The 14,814-nt window shown below is 43.7% G+C and overlaps 1 protein-coding gene across 1 annotated transcript in view; it reads left to right on the forward strand.

The window, feature by feature from the left end:
* LOC131688550 (beta-1,4-glucuronyltransferase 1) overlaps positions 1 to 14,814 on the forward strand; it is a 128,010-nt gene that overhangs the window by 20,679 nt on the left and 92,517 nt on the right. The window contains exon 2 of the mRNA XM_058972863.1: positions 5,762 to 6,741. Coding sequence (XP_058828846.1) covers positions 5,762 to 6,741 — 980 coding nt within the window. The remainder of the gene's footprint in view (positions 1 to 5,761; positions 6,742 to 14,814) is intronic.

The following is a 14,814-nucleotide window of genomic DNA, read 5'->3' on the forward strand; positions in this document are numbered from 1 at the left end:
TGTGGGACAACGCGGAGAAAGGAAGGAGGACTCACCGACTCATCCCAAATGTATCGGTATGGATGCATAGGAAGCATGGAGAGATGAACTTCCATTTGAAGTAGTTTTTGTCCGGGCACGGATGCTTCCGGAAGTACCTGCATCGGTTTGGACATGCTTGGTCACCCATTTGCCCGAAGTGTGTGGACGTGTGAGAACCACCGGAATACGGAATTTTCGAATGCCCTAGATTTGAAGAAACCCGAAGGTGTATGCCTGATGCAACAGTGGACAATATCGTCGAGATGGTCCACACTGAGAATATCTGGAACGCTGTCAACACGAGTATACTCTCCGAGCTACAGAGGAAGTGGCGAAGAGACCAGAAAAGCAGCGCCATTGGCTAGAACGCCGCCGTGAAGGCACAAATCGGATTCCGGGAGGCATTCCGCCGCCGGGGAACTCTCCGACGGTGTAGACTAGGTCCACCGCCGGAGACCAGTTGAGTAGTACGCGACGTAGAACCGGGTTCGGGGCTTCGTGATGCCTGCGAACCGAACGTCAGACTTCACCGGAATCGCTGGATGGACCTGAGCACCTACTGGCTGGCTCGCCAGGAACTACATCGAGTAGATCGGGACTAAATAGGGAGCTAAATGTCCCACGGAAACGAACATCGGTATCGGGAGCTATCTACCGCCGGAAAATTCTCGGTAGGGTAGATTCGTCGTCGTGGACTACCCGACAGAATCGTGACGAAAAGGGAAGCTTATTGGCTCGCGAAACAAACACCGGTACCGAGAGAAATTCCGTTGCCGGGGAACTCTTAGTCGGAGTAGCTTAATATCCGAGTTGATCTCGATAAAACTGAGAGCTAAATTGGCGGGTATCGGTGTCGGGAGAAATTCCTCCGTCGGGAAACTATCGGTTGGAGTAGGATGAGTTCATCATCTAGGACTATCCAAATAGATCGTGAGAAGGCTGGGAGGTGGATAAATCACTCAAACAGGAACTAAACGACTCAAAGAGCGATTCGAGTGTGCATCTTCGTCGCGAGCGGTTGACTCTCGTAGAGCTCCCTTCGCGTCGGTTAATTTTAATCATTTACGGCACAGTTTACTGCCTTCCGGTTATCGAAAGTGTGAATAACGGTGCAATTGAACGATAATATAAAGTGAAGTGGCTTATAAAAGCATTTTTCGACTGACGCGAGTGGTGACAGTGTGAAAATCTAATTTCGGCAAATGAAAAAAAATCTTTTCCTCGCATTACGGGTCGTCGATTCCCGATGCAAGGACAGTAAAAGTGCATAGAAAACGTCTAGCAACACAGTGTACATTCCAAAAATAGTGAAAAATGGTTTTTCGGAGAATAGAGTTCGGTCCGAAAAGTGAGAAGATACGGCGATAAGAAAACTTGGCATAATCAAATAATTGGTGTTTCACCAGCGACTTGCGACTACCAGGTGTCGCCCCAAAAATCTTCACCCGAAAAATAGGTGGTAAACCATCCGATCGGTGCTCAGCTAATTTCGTCCGCGTCCCTTGTCACCTATTTTTTTTTATTGGGTGTTTCATCGGCGGTACTATCTTTGAAAATGGGCCGCCTTGGATATTCAACTGTTTTTTTTTGCTTTCTTATTTTATTGCAAATGAGTAGAGGTTTTGATTCTTTTATATTCGGGATTGCAGATATTTTGTCGCATGTAAATTTTGGGCGTTCGTTGATGTGATGGGACTGTAAGGGAACACGTATCCGCCGGTCGGCCAACTTTTGTTTGGAGTGAGCAAACTAATTTCTATGTTTGTTTGGGGTTTGTTTTACCAACGGGGGAACTGATCCACAGAGCATTCAATGTGCTTAGGGAAAACACATGGCCTTATTTAAGTGGAATGATGACTTCAATCATGTATAATGTTTGAGAATTGACAATTCGCGAGAGGGATCGGGGCAATTACCTTCAGTTATGTCCGCACGAAGAATAAGTGTTTTTCTGTCATGTTCATTGGTTAGCGTTCAATTCTATCTTATGCCCCCACGCGAGTATGGCTCTATTGAAAACGTTTGGTCCTTGGACAGGCGACGACTGGGTGCTGTTGGCCTTCTGCTGGTGGTGGCAGAGTGAGGGGGTGCGAGCGGATCTGGCCGGGAAGACAATACCGTAAAGACGAATTGTTGATCGGGGGTTGGATCCAATGGGACTTTGATTTGACTGGTGTCGATGATCGCAGGTCGATGCGTACTGAGGGTTCGCCGCGTCTGTTTTGGTGAATCTGATTTCAGGTTCCGTTATTGGTAACAGGCCCGTGCATCGGGTTGGCTATCCTCTGTATTTCCCTTCAATGTTCGATATAATCGTTCGTATACGTGTATTTCACAAACAATCCAATGAGGAAAATAGGAAATACTTTCGTAGATTTATAACATCTCGAGCTAGCATGGCTCTGTCTGTATAAAGTGTTATCACTCGGTAGTTAGCAACCCAAAAATATATCGTAGGGAAGGAATTGCAAAATTAGTCTAAACAATGTCGCAATAGATAGTGATCCGGCCCATTACGCGGATAGGATTGGCTTTTCTAGGCGGTACTCCCACGGTCGGGTGTGTGGGGTTGGAATTGCTTTTGTTTGGTAAACGTGGGATACTCTCGGTGGCCGGCTGCCCAGAGTTTGGAAGGAACCGGAAACTAAACAGGATCATCTTTTTCGAGCGATCGTGTTCTCGAGGACTAAATAAACTACTACCTAGTGCTTTGCAGGTCGGATTGCTTGCTTGGAGCGAGTCCTGGACCCTGTACCCTTCCGCATTTTATTCAAACGATCGCCGGGTAAAATCAGCACCGACACGATAGAAACCACGAACAAATTCGTCGCGTGATTGAATGTTATTAAAAATATAAGCAGTGCTCCTTATAGCCGGCTATCTGGAGTTCAAGGAGCTCATTTTTCTAATCGTATTAATACAACAAATAAATTTCCCAAATTCTCGGCAGTCGGCTGCCCAGAGCAATTATTACATGATAACGCTATTGACACATTTACTAACAACTCTCCCCTTCCCGTGATACATGTGGAGATGCAGAGGATTCCTCGATCTCTAGTAGCAACATGTATCGGACTAACATTCCTTCCTTTCCCAGAAGATCTGCATTCGGACGTAGCCGGCGTTGGTATTGATCAGCATGCAGGGATCAGAATAGATTGTACAATGTGGCTCATCATGTTATTCCCAAGCATGTTGTTCCAATGAACATTTTGCAACCTAATTCGGTTCTGGTCAATAACGGAGTAGCAACTATGGGCGATCTCTTATGCTTATGCTTTTCTGCTTATGCTTATGCAAACAGGAACGAAACGACTCAAAGAATCAGCACCTCGACGAATCACGGGGACGTGAGCTAAACGGCGATGTAATGGATGGAGCCCTGAAGCAAGAGAAGAGTCGAGAGTTATATTAAAGCTCAAAGGTCGAGCCATTTCATGAACCAAGTGAGGCTCCGAGATAGAGCAGAAGAAAGAGATGCGACGAAAGCACAACAAATCCCCCCACCTCCGAAGTAGTACCTTGACATAGCTCCGTGGGGAAGAAGGGCGTAAAGAGTAAGGTTTGTTTTAGTGGTTAGGCACGAACGTGAATCGTCAGTGCCACACAGTGCCAATACACTACAAGACAGGCTTTTGAAGCTTTTTGTAACTTATTTTAAAAACACACACACACAACTCGATGAAAAAATACCGGTAGTATCGCAAAACGCCATACAGTGTCGCCTAGCCGGACAAAACCTCAAAATTTTATTTTAGATTATTCGTGATTTAACTTTTTTTCTGTTTCTTAACAGGTTGAATAGAGTCTTCTCAAAATATTAAGTCCCGAAGACGAGAGTTCAGTTTTTTAGAGAACTTTAAAGGTGAAATAGATGATGAATTTTGAGAAAAACTCTTTTCAAACCTAAGTTATTCAAATGACTATATCTTGTTAGTTACGATTCCGATTGGGGTCAAACTGATTTCATTTGAAAGGTTATTCGCTGGACTTATAGCTGCCATTCGATTTAGTCGATACACGCCTTTCTTTTCGTTCAGACATGAAAAACAAATAATAAATCGAGCAATAGTTTAATGTTCAAAGTTGCTGTACTTTTTTTTGAAACGGTTCCGAAAGATCGCTTGTTGTTCATTATACTTGAAAATTAGTGTACTTTCCGAAAATGAATATCTTGTTTTGCCCCTTTCTGCCCCGAGGTATGAAAAAAGGTGATTTTCATGATACGTCTGAAGGAGACGCATGGTAGCCTTTGACTACCCAGGGTTCGCAATATAATTTATAGATGTGTCTTATCATTATCAACATTTGAAAAAATGTGTATTCTGCTAAAAAATTTACCGAACCTAATTTTTTGAAAATGAATTTTCGGAAATAGTGCACTTTATATTCGTAAATGTTGAATTTTCGAACCATCCTAAGCGCCAAAATTTTGAGGATTTAAAAAACAAAAAATAAATATCAAATATGAATTCAACGTCACAAAATTACCGTAATGTGAAGTTTTCATCAAATTCGGGCCACTTTTGAGGTTTTGTCCGACTTTTGTATGGAAGGTGATCACTGTGCGCCATGGAGGTGGTCATCAAAAGACTGCAACGTCACGTGAGATGGTTCGAAAAGCGACTTGAGTGAAATTCAAGACGAAGTGCCAATCAAATGGCTAACGAACTTTAAATAACTCACCTCAGCAATCGACTAATATTGAAAAATGAACTGAAGATACAAATTCTAAATTCTAGACTTGAGAGAGCGAAGGAGTTGCTTCGTTGACCGAAAGCGGTCAAATTCCGAACATCGTGTTTTCTGGCGAAAAAAAGTATTCAAATTAAACAATTCGTAAACTCTCAAAACGATAAAGTTTTCTTGACCGCGCATTCATACGAGAATTTCAGACATCAGTTGGTCACTAGGAGGCAGCACCTGCCACAAATAATTTGTTAGACCCTGGCGTCAAAGTAAATGCGAATATTATCTAGAAGGTGTTCTGGAGGCTGCTTCGAAGCCGTGGGCAGACAAACATTTTCGTCGCAGACCATGGACGTTTCGACAAGACTCGGGTCTCACAAAGCGCAAGTGCACCAAGAATGGCAGAAAACCAATGTTCCAAACTTAATTTCGACCAAGCTCTCGAATTCACCAGACGCGAATCGACCGTATAATTCTGTTTAGGTCATTTTGGACTGCAAGATCCTAAGTAAAATACGCGACGCTGAAGAAATTCAGTCTCCGTGAGTGGGTTAAAATACCGACATGTCATATTACAACTCGTTTTTGACCTCCTCAAAGACATAGGCAAGGAAAATTGAATTGATTCTGAATTTTGAATTATTTTCTCATATTATGTACTTTGAAGTTAATAAAAATAATTCTCCGAACCAACTTTATGGCCCTTTTCAATTGGTTACACTTCGAGTGCCAGATCCTGTATATAAAAGAAGTTGCGACAGAATTGAAAATTTGAACATTTATTTATTATTGTCGCCTTTTTGGTATATCATTTCCAAAAATCTAAAGCATGTTTTAGACCAATATTTTTTTTTTTTCATTTTTATTAATTCTATAGTGGTGTAACCCCTTGAAAAGAACTCTTCGAAATCCCTATCTTCTTATTTATCTAAAACAGCATTTTTGCAAGGTGCGTTGTTTAATACTATAATTGTTACTGTATGTTTCTGTTCAGCAAACATTCCTACAGCCATAGTGTTAATAAGAATTTTATCGTTCCATTCTCCCGCAGACATGCCGCCTCTGGAATCTGAGTATAGCAAGCGTTCTGGCACTGACATTGTCTAATGTGTTCCTGACCGTACGGCTGCTACATAACGGCGACTGCAACAGTCAGTACAGTGCCAATGTCGATGACGGTGCTTCGCTGGTTCCACGAGCCCCGATCCTCACACCGGCCACCTGCCTCGAGTATGTTCTGGCCGAATCGCTCACCAACAATACCGACAAAGCGGTATTCTCCGGACTGGACCTACGGCTGGGACGGTGGGACTCGAGAAGACTGTACAAGTTCTTCGATTTCGCTGTGATCGGCGAAAAATATCCGGAACTGGGGGAGAAGTACAGTGTCTGCTTGGCGACGCAAAGTTCACTGGAAAAAATCTACTCATTGGTTCAGGTGTCGCATCACTGGTCCGGTCCCATTTCCGCTGCAATTTTTGCAGCCGGAAACGATGAACTATATCTACTGCAAATTTATCTATCCTATCTGAGAAATTGCTTCAAAACGATTCGTGAGCGGGTCAGCTTTCATTTGGCCCTGCCCAAGGACCGAACCCCGACCCACCTGAAGAGCGTACATGTGGGTGACTTCACCAAGTTCGATTGTGCCAAACCAGAAGCAACGTTAAACGATCTGATCAAACTGCGCAAAGCTGACACCAATAAGTGGCGTATTAAAAACCCTTACCCGCAGAACCATCTGCGGAACGTTGCTCGAAAAGGTTGCCAAAATATGTACGTATTCCTGACCGATGTCGACATTATTCCTAGTGTAAATTTTGCCGAACACCTAGACAAATTTCTGAGAAATCGGAAACCGCACCACGGCGGCCAGCAGATGGCGTTCGTAGTGCCCACGTACGAGCTGGACGAACGGGTTCGCTTTCCCCGCAACAAGACTGATCTGATACGGCTAGCCAACAAGGGGCTGGCGCGGCCGTTTCATCACAAAGTTTTCATCTACAACCAGTTTGCGACCAATTTTTCCAGGTGAGTGACTTTGTTAATTATGTTGTTGTTGCGGGCTTGACAGACATCGACTGTCCGAAAAGTATCATTCAACATTTGTTACTAATGTGTGCTTGTCTCATTTTGATTTAGCAGTTGAAACTTTTATAATTTGTTGTTCCAGTATCTAAATCCTATCCGGAATATCAAAGGGTCCTAATTGGTGTGGTTCGACTCTACCGCTACATAAGGGTTGTTTAGGGAATAGCGTTGTCGTATTATCTTCTCTCCCACTAATCATGGGTAGGGTACATAATTCAACAGTTTGAAATACAATAGAGGATAGATTTTTGGGTTTATTAGGTATAATCCCTAAACTCTTGTGCATGGTAGAACTTTTAATACATACGGGTTACATACAACACACAGTTGCAATTTGAGATCGGTGGATTTGATATAACAAAGAAAAAACCATATGCATGTTTTTTTCCTTTGATTATTTAAGCAAAACGAAACGGTTAAATTTTACATTTTACCCAACTATCCGTTTTAGGGATGGGAATATATTTTATTTCGTAGTGATTCAAAACCGAACTATAGATCAATGACTATCAACCTATAACTTTCTCATCCAGAGATGAATTCAGCAATGTTAGAGCATGTATTTAATTTACGAAGATATAAACGTATGTCTCGGACTCACTTAACCATAAGAGTCTGGTTCACTAATTACATTTCAAGCAAGCTTCAATTTTAATATTCTATTATATTCATCATTAGACGAAAAAGAACTCGCAAAACTTCTGCGTAAAAAATGTACGTAATGTGACTAGCAGCGATATGCAGAAAACTATGTTATCAAGAATGTATGCACATGCATACGTAGCAAGTTATGAGTCAAGATCATCATTCTATCATGCAGTTTTTGAGAGAGAATTGTGATTTCAGTTGGTTTCAGCAAGTCCACCAATCTTATAAGATGTATGTCAACACCGAGAGAGAAGGTGATTATTAGCATTCGATTCGTGGATTAATTTGTGCAGCTTTGTGCAAGTAACCAGGACCAAATGAAACAAAAATATCTCCCCCGGAGAATATTTTCTTTGACACACAAATTAGCCCCTGTCAGTGCTATAAAAACCACTTTAAAGAATCAAATTTAAAAATCTTTTCCTTCGCCAACAATTTTTGCATTTCTCCTATAGAAAGGCTATGCAATCACTCTGAAAACCGACTTTTTAACCGGAGGGCTGAGTCTCTTATTCCATTCGACTCGGTTCGTCGAGTTCGGCAAATGTCTGTATGTGTACATATGTGTGTGTGTGTTTTTATGTTTTTGTTTATTACCTTCACCAACAGGCCCCTTGGCCCCAATGGTGGTTTCTTGAACTAATTACATTTTAAAATTGCCAACATTTTCGCTTTTATCGCATTCCGCGTCCGGTTGAAGTCAAAGGCCGTCGCCACACTGTTAAAAATTTGCTGGAGTCCGGTAACAGCGCTCTGGCAACCATAGTTGGTTCTCCTGAACGGAACTCGCAGAAGAGAGTTATTACGTAGAGCTCGAACGCGGGCTTGAAGATCCAGACGTCCGACGATTGTAGGGCAATCCACTCTGGCAGAGAGTAAGTCCGAGACGAACAAGGCTCGAGAGTAGTCCCTCCGAATGCTGAGTGTATCGAGGTGTACTAGCTTGCAACGGTTTTCATAGCTCGGCAGCTGAAATCTGTTTCGCCATGGGAGATGCCGAAGGGCGAAGCGTATGAACCTGCGTTGAACAGCCTCGATTCTGTCAATCCCGTTCTGGTAGTACGAATTCCAAACAGCCGAACAATATTCTAACGTTGAGCGGACCAACGCACAGTAAAGCGATTTAAGACAATATACGTCCCTGAAGTTTTTCGCTATTCGGAAGATGAACCCAAGTTGTCGTGAGGTCTTATCCACGATGTATGAAGTATGTGGTTTGAATGTTAGTGCCGAAATCATGACTCCGAGATCTTTGATGTGAGAGTGTCTTGGAATACTCGAGCCGAAGAAATGGTAGTTAAACTGAGTCGGATGGCGTTTCCGCGTGAACGTAACGATGGAGCATTTGCTCGGGTTTAAAACCATTCTGTTTAGATCACACCACGTACTATAGCTGTCCAATTCCCTCTGAAGAAGCTCGGCATCGGTTTTATCCCGTATTTGTTGAAAAATGTTCATGTCGTCGGCGAAAGAAAGGCGGGGTCTTTGTAATGTGATATTGACGTCATTAAAGTAGAGAAGAAATATTACTGGACCGAGATGGCTTCCTTGTGGGATGCCGGATGTAGCGAAGAATGGTGCAGATAGACAGTCTTGAATGCTGATTTAGAGTTGAATTCCGTCGAGGTAGGAACGAAACCAGCGCAGAAGTTGTCCATGAATCCCGAGTTTGTGCAGCTTCGCTATTGCGATGTCATGGTTGATTTTGTCGAAGGCCGCAGATAGATCCATGTAAATAGCATCGGTTTGCAATCCGTCAGCGAATCCATCCATTACATATGTTATGAACGAGAGCAGGTTTGTCGATGTCGATCGTTTAGGCATGAAACCGTATTGGTCATCTGCAATGTAGTGATTGAAGTGAAAAAAAACACAACTAACACAACCAGCTCGAACAGTTTTGATACGGCACTTAAACACGAGATTCCCCGATAATAGTCAATGTTCGATTTGTTTCCTTTTTTATGAACTGGAAACATGTGCGCTGCTTTCCAGCAGGAAGGGAATGTACCTGTAGTGAGTGATAGCTCGAAGACTCGCCGACGTAGTTCAAGAAGCCCGCTGATGCACTTTTTGACAAAAATCGAGGGACACCATCTGGACCCGGGGAACAAGATGCTTTCAGTTTGGCTTTTGCTGCAAGAATGGCAGCATTATCGACACAAATTCGGTTGATGGTTCGTCCTAGAGAAGGAGTCAAATTGGCGGCGGCAGCGACTTGTTGTGGTGGCAGGCGCTCGTTGGAAAAAACGCTTGAAAATTTGTCGGAGAACAGTTGGCAAATTTCCTTAGTGTCAGTGCCTAAAACTCCATTAAACGACATACAAGATGGCAAACCGGATTCTTTTCGCTGCTCGTTAACATACTTCCAGAACGACTTGGGCTTGGATTTCAGTTGACGCTCGACGTTTCGTTGGTGTCTAAAAAAGGCGCGTCTGCTTTGCTGTTTGTATTCGTGGTTGAGTTGAAAGTAGTGATTTCGTAATGCAAGTGTCTTATGCTTTGAGAATTTTTTAAATGCAGCTCGTTTGGCAGATTTTAAACGTCTAAGGACGGTTGATTGCCAGGGAGGGTGTTCATCGGTACTAATTGTTCGTTTAGGCACATGGCGGTCGATAAGATAGTTAAGAATACTAGAAAACGTCATCGCTGCTTCGTTCGCGTCGTCATTGTTAAAATTTTCGCCCCAGTTTATATCCAACAGCGTGCTAACGATGCTGTCGTAGTCAGCGTTTTTAAAATCGTAGACGATAGAGCTTGAGACGTCGTAGTGGGGGATGATAACGCACCTGCTTGACTAAAGGAGTCGGTGCAGTGCAGCAGTACGGAGCGTAGTCCCGGGCTCTTACAAAGCAGAGGTCCAATGTGCCTCCATTCTCATTGGTGGCATTATTAAGTTGCAATGCTGTAGTTGTCCAAAATACAACTGGCATTGTTAATAAGCGCAGATTTTTCGATATCCAATCGTAGAAAACCATTACTTGCCTGGCACCACGACAAGCCAGGTAAGTTGAAGTCGCCCAGTATAACAATATCATCAGACGGGGCGGCGATCGGGGCGATAAAAGAAACAGAGGAAAGACATACATCGATCAGGCTGGAATCACGAATTCTGTCAGGTGGAAAATACACAACACACAGGAACAGATTGCGATCGGTAAGTTCCACTGATATCCACACTTGCTCGGAGCTCGTCGAGCCACGTCTCGGTCAAGGCGATAACGTCGTAACAACAACCCGTGGTCGCGAGCAAATAGCTGTCCGTTGATGAATTTAAGCCACCAACATTCTGGTAGTAAACCTCGATGTTTTTTTTTTTTTTCAATTCGTTTATTTGATAAGGCAGGTTTGCGTTAGCTTAAAGGTGCCAATTTTGTTTTGTTTTACATTTTAAATTACTTAAAACTAGGGGATTACATATTGATTAGCTATACATATACACAAGGGGGTAATATAATTTTCGTAAGATTAGGGGGTCATTTAGTTTTTATGGCAATATGGTTTGACATTTTTAGCAATGAGATTATTGGAGCAAATAATGTTTAACTAAGGGGGAAAATTTATACGACTATCTTAAAAGTAGAAATAATTAGAGGGCGTGATTAAATTTTGTAGAGATTCGGAGACATTAATTACAGTTATTTTATGTGGTAGTAGAGTTGGGCATTTTCAACGAGATCATATAATATAATAGTTAAAACTAGAAAAGGCAAGAAGAGCTATATGCTTCATGAAGATATTTGGGGGGGGGGGGGGGAAGGGGTGTTACTTCTGTGTATAAGAGTCAGGGGAAGTAGGGTGGACAAACATGGCAGGGGGAGAACATTATTTCAGTTTCAGACTTCGGGAGATCAACGGATGGATTACAGAATCAGGGTGGCCTTCATCAGGAAGAATCATGTACTGGGACGCCGGGTGGTCGTTCTTAAGATGGCAGGGGTTTCTCCAGACGATTTCGTAGTGCGGCTCAGATGTTGATCGGCTACATTTCGAGTTGTGCGTGTGATGTTCGTGCTTTAGGTCCCGTGTTTGTTGGCTCATTTGACAGGGATGTTTTGTGTCGCCTTGGAGTCGCATCAAACCATCGTGGGTGTATGGTACAGGTGGAAGAGAGCGTTTCTGAGAATGATAAGGAAAAAGGGGCAGTTAAAGTTGGATATTGATGGTTTTTATGAAGGTGTATATAAGGGACATATAGAGGACATCGCGGCTTGCCAACACATCTCGAACCGGGACGTTGGGTGGTCTTCCTCGGGCCCGGAGGGTGTCCATAAGCCGAGACCTGGCGAAACTGTACTCGGTGCACGCCCAGACTATGTGCTCTATATCGTGATAACCGTCGCCACAAGCGCAGATACCACTCTCCACGAGCCCAATACGTCGGAGATGTGCATCCAGCGTGTAATGGTTCGCCATGAGTCGAGACATCACACGAATGAAGTCACGACCCACATCCATCCCCTTGAACCAAGGTTTCGTCGATACCTTAGGGACTATCGAATGTAGCCACCTTCCTAGCTCCCCATTGCTCCACGAGGTTTGCCAACTTTCGAGGGTTCTCTGATGAGTAATAGTGAAAAATTCGTGGAAGCAAATTGGTCTTTCAAAAACGTCACCTTCAATGGCACCCGCCTTAGCTAAGGAGTCCGCCTTCTCATTGCCCGGAATGGAGCAATGAGAAGGGACCCACACCAAGGTTATCTGGAAAGATTTGTCAGATAAAGCACTCAGTAGCTCCCGTATTTTCCCCAAAAAATACGAGGAATGCTTTCCATGTTTCATCGAGCGAATAGCGTCAATAGAACTCAGACTATCCGAGACGATGAAGTAATGGTCTGCGGGTAATGTGTCAATGACTCCAAGGGTATACTGAATAGCAGCTAGTTCTGCGGCGTAAACTGAAGCAGGGTCACTGAGTTTGTAGGAGGCGGTGAACTTTTGATTGAAAATACCGAAGCCAGTGGACCCTTCGAGTTTTGATCCGTCAGTATAAAACATCTTAGAACAGTCGACTTCTCGGAATTTATTATAAAAAATATTTGGAACCACTTGTGGGCGTATGTGGTCCGGAATTCCACTAATCTCATCTTTCATGGATGTGTCGAAGAAAACAGTAGATTCAGAAGTATTTATGAAATGCACACGGTTGGGATTGTAAGAAGAAGGATTAATATTTTGCGCCATGTAGTCAAAGTACAGGGACATAAAACGGGTCTGAGAATTGAGCTCAACAAGCCTTTCGAAATTTTCAATCACCAACGGGTTCAAGATATCGCATCGAATGAGCAATCGATATGAGAGTTCCCAAAATCGATTTTTCAGCGGGAGAACGCCCGACAGGACTTCGAGACTCATCGTATGGGTCGATTGCATGCACCCTAAGGCGATACGCAAACAACGATACTGAATTCTTTCGAGTTTGATGAAATGTATGTTCGCGGGGGATCGAAAGCAGAAGCATCCGTATTCCAGTACCGACAGTATCGTTGTTTGATACAACCTAATTAGGTCTCCTGGGTGGGCACCCCACCACGTTCCGGTTATTGTACGAAGAAAGTTGATCCTTTGTTGGCATTTCTGTTTCAGATACCGAATATGGCATCCCCAAGTACCTTTCGAGTCGAACCAGACCCCTAGATATTTTACTGTGAAGACCTGAGCTATAGTTTGACCCATTAATAGAAGATGTAGTTGTGCTGGTTCACGCTTCCTAGAAAATACAACTAGCTCAGTTTTCTCCGTGGAGAACTCGATACCCAGCTTAATAGCCCATGCAGACAAATTGTCCAAGGTATTCTGTAATGGTCCTTGTAGATCGACAGCTTTGGGTCCCGTAACAGACACCACGCCATCGTCTGCAAGTTGTCTTAACGTGCAGGAATTGTCAAGACATTCATCAATGTCGTTGACGTAGAAATTGTATAACAGGGGGCTTAGACATGAGCCCTGGGGAAGGCCCATGTAGCTAAATCGTGATGTCGATAAGTCACCATGCGAAAAATGCATGTGCTTTTCCGACAACAAGTTTAGTAAAAAGTTGTTTAAAGTCGCTGAAAGACCATGCTGGTGCAGCTTCTCTGAAAGAATGTTGATAGAAACTGAATCAAAAGCCCCCTTTATATCTAGGAACACTGATGCCATCTGCTCTTTACTAGCATAGGCCATTTGAATTTCGGTTGAGAGCAACGCAAGACAATCGTTCGTCCCTTTGCCTTTGCGAAAGCCAAACTGTGTATCTGACAGTAAGCCATTTGCTTCGACCCAATTGTCGAGGCGGGATAGGATCATTTTCTCGAACAACTTCCGGATACAAGATAGCATTGCGATCGGTCGATACGAATTGTGGTCGGAGGCTGGTTTTCCTGGTTTTTGGATGGCGATGACCTTCACTTGCCTCCAATCGTGTGGGACAATGTTAGCCTCAAGAAACTTATTAAATAAGTTCAACAAGCGTCTCTTGGCAGAGTCTGGCAGATTCTTCAACAAGTTGAATTTGATTCTGTCTGGCCCTGGAGCTTTATTGTTACACGACAAGAGAGCAAGTGAGAACTCCACCATCGAAAAAGGTGTTTCGTTCGCGTTATCGTGACGGGACGCGGCGCGGTAGATCTTCTGTGCCGGGGCGGAATCCGGACAAACCTTCTTGGCGAAATCGAATATCCAACGGTTTGAATATTCCACGCTCTCATTAGTACTGTTTCGATTTCGCATACGTCGGGCTGTTCCCCAAAGAGTACTCATCGATGTTTCTCTCGTTAATCCGTCGACGAACCGGCGCCAATAACCGCGTTTTTTGGCTTTCATCAAACTCTTCATTCGCTTGTCTAACGTCGCGTACTGTCGAAAACTATCGGGTAACCCGTCGTTCCGGAAGGTCTTAAACGCGGCGGCCTTCTCTGCGTACACGTCTGAGCACTCTTTATCCCACCAGGGATTGGGAGAACGTTTTTGTATGTTCGCGCCGGGTACTGGCTTAGTCTGAGCTTGATTCGCGCTGTCGAGAATCAAGCCAGCCAAAAAGCTGTACTCTTCCTCCGGAGGAAGTTCTTGAGTAGATTCGATGTTGTCGGATATCGTGGCAGCATAGCTCTTCCAATCGATATTTCGTGTGAGGTCATACGAAATATTGATTGTTTCCAATGGCCTTGAGCCGTTATTGATTGAGACTACGATCGGCAGATGGTCGCTACCGTGGGGATCAGGGATTACCTTCCACGCGCATTCTAACTTTAGCGAGGTCGAGCAAAGGGATAAATCTAATGCGCTTGGGCGCGCTGGTGGGGGAGGAATCCGTGTCATTTCACCCGTGTTTAGAATTGTCATGTTGAAGTTGTCGCAAATATTGTGAATTAAAGAGGAACGGTT

The sequence above is a fragment of the Topomyia yanbarensis genome, chromosome 3, assembly GCF_030247195.1.
Source record: "Topomyia yanbarensis strain Yona2022 chromosome 3, ASM3024719v1, whole genome shotgun sequence".
NCBI lineage: Eukaryota > Metazoa > Arthropoda > Insecta > Diptera > Culicidae > Topomyia > Topomyia yanbarensis.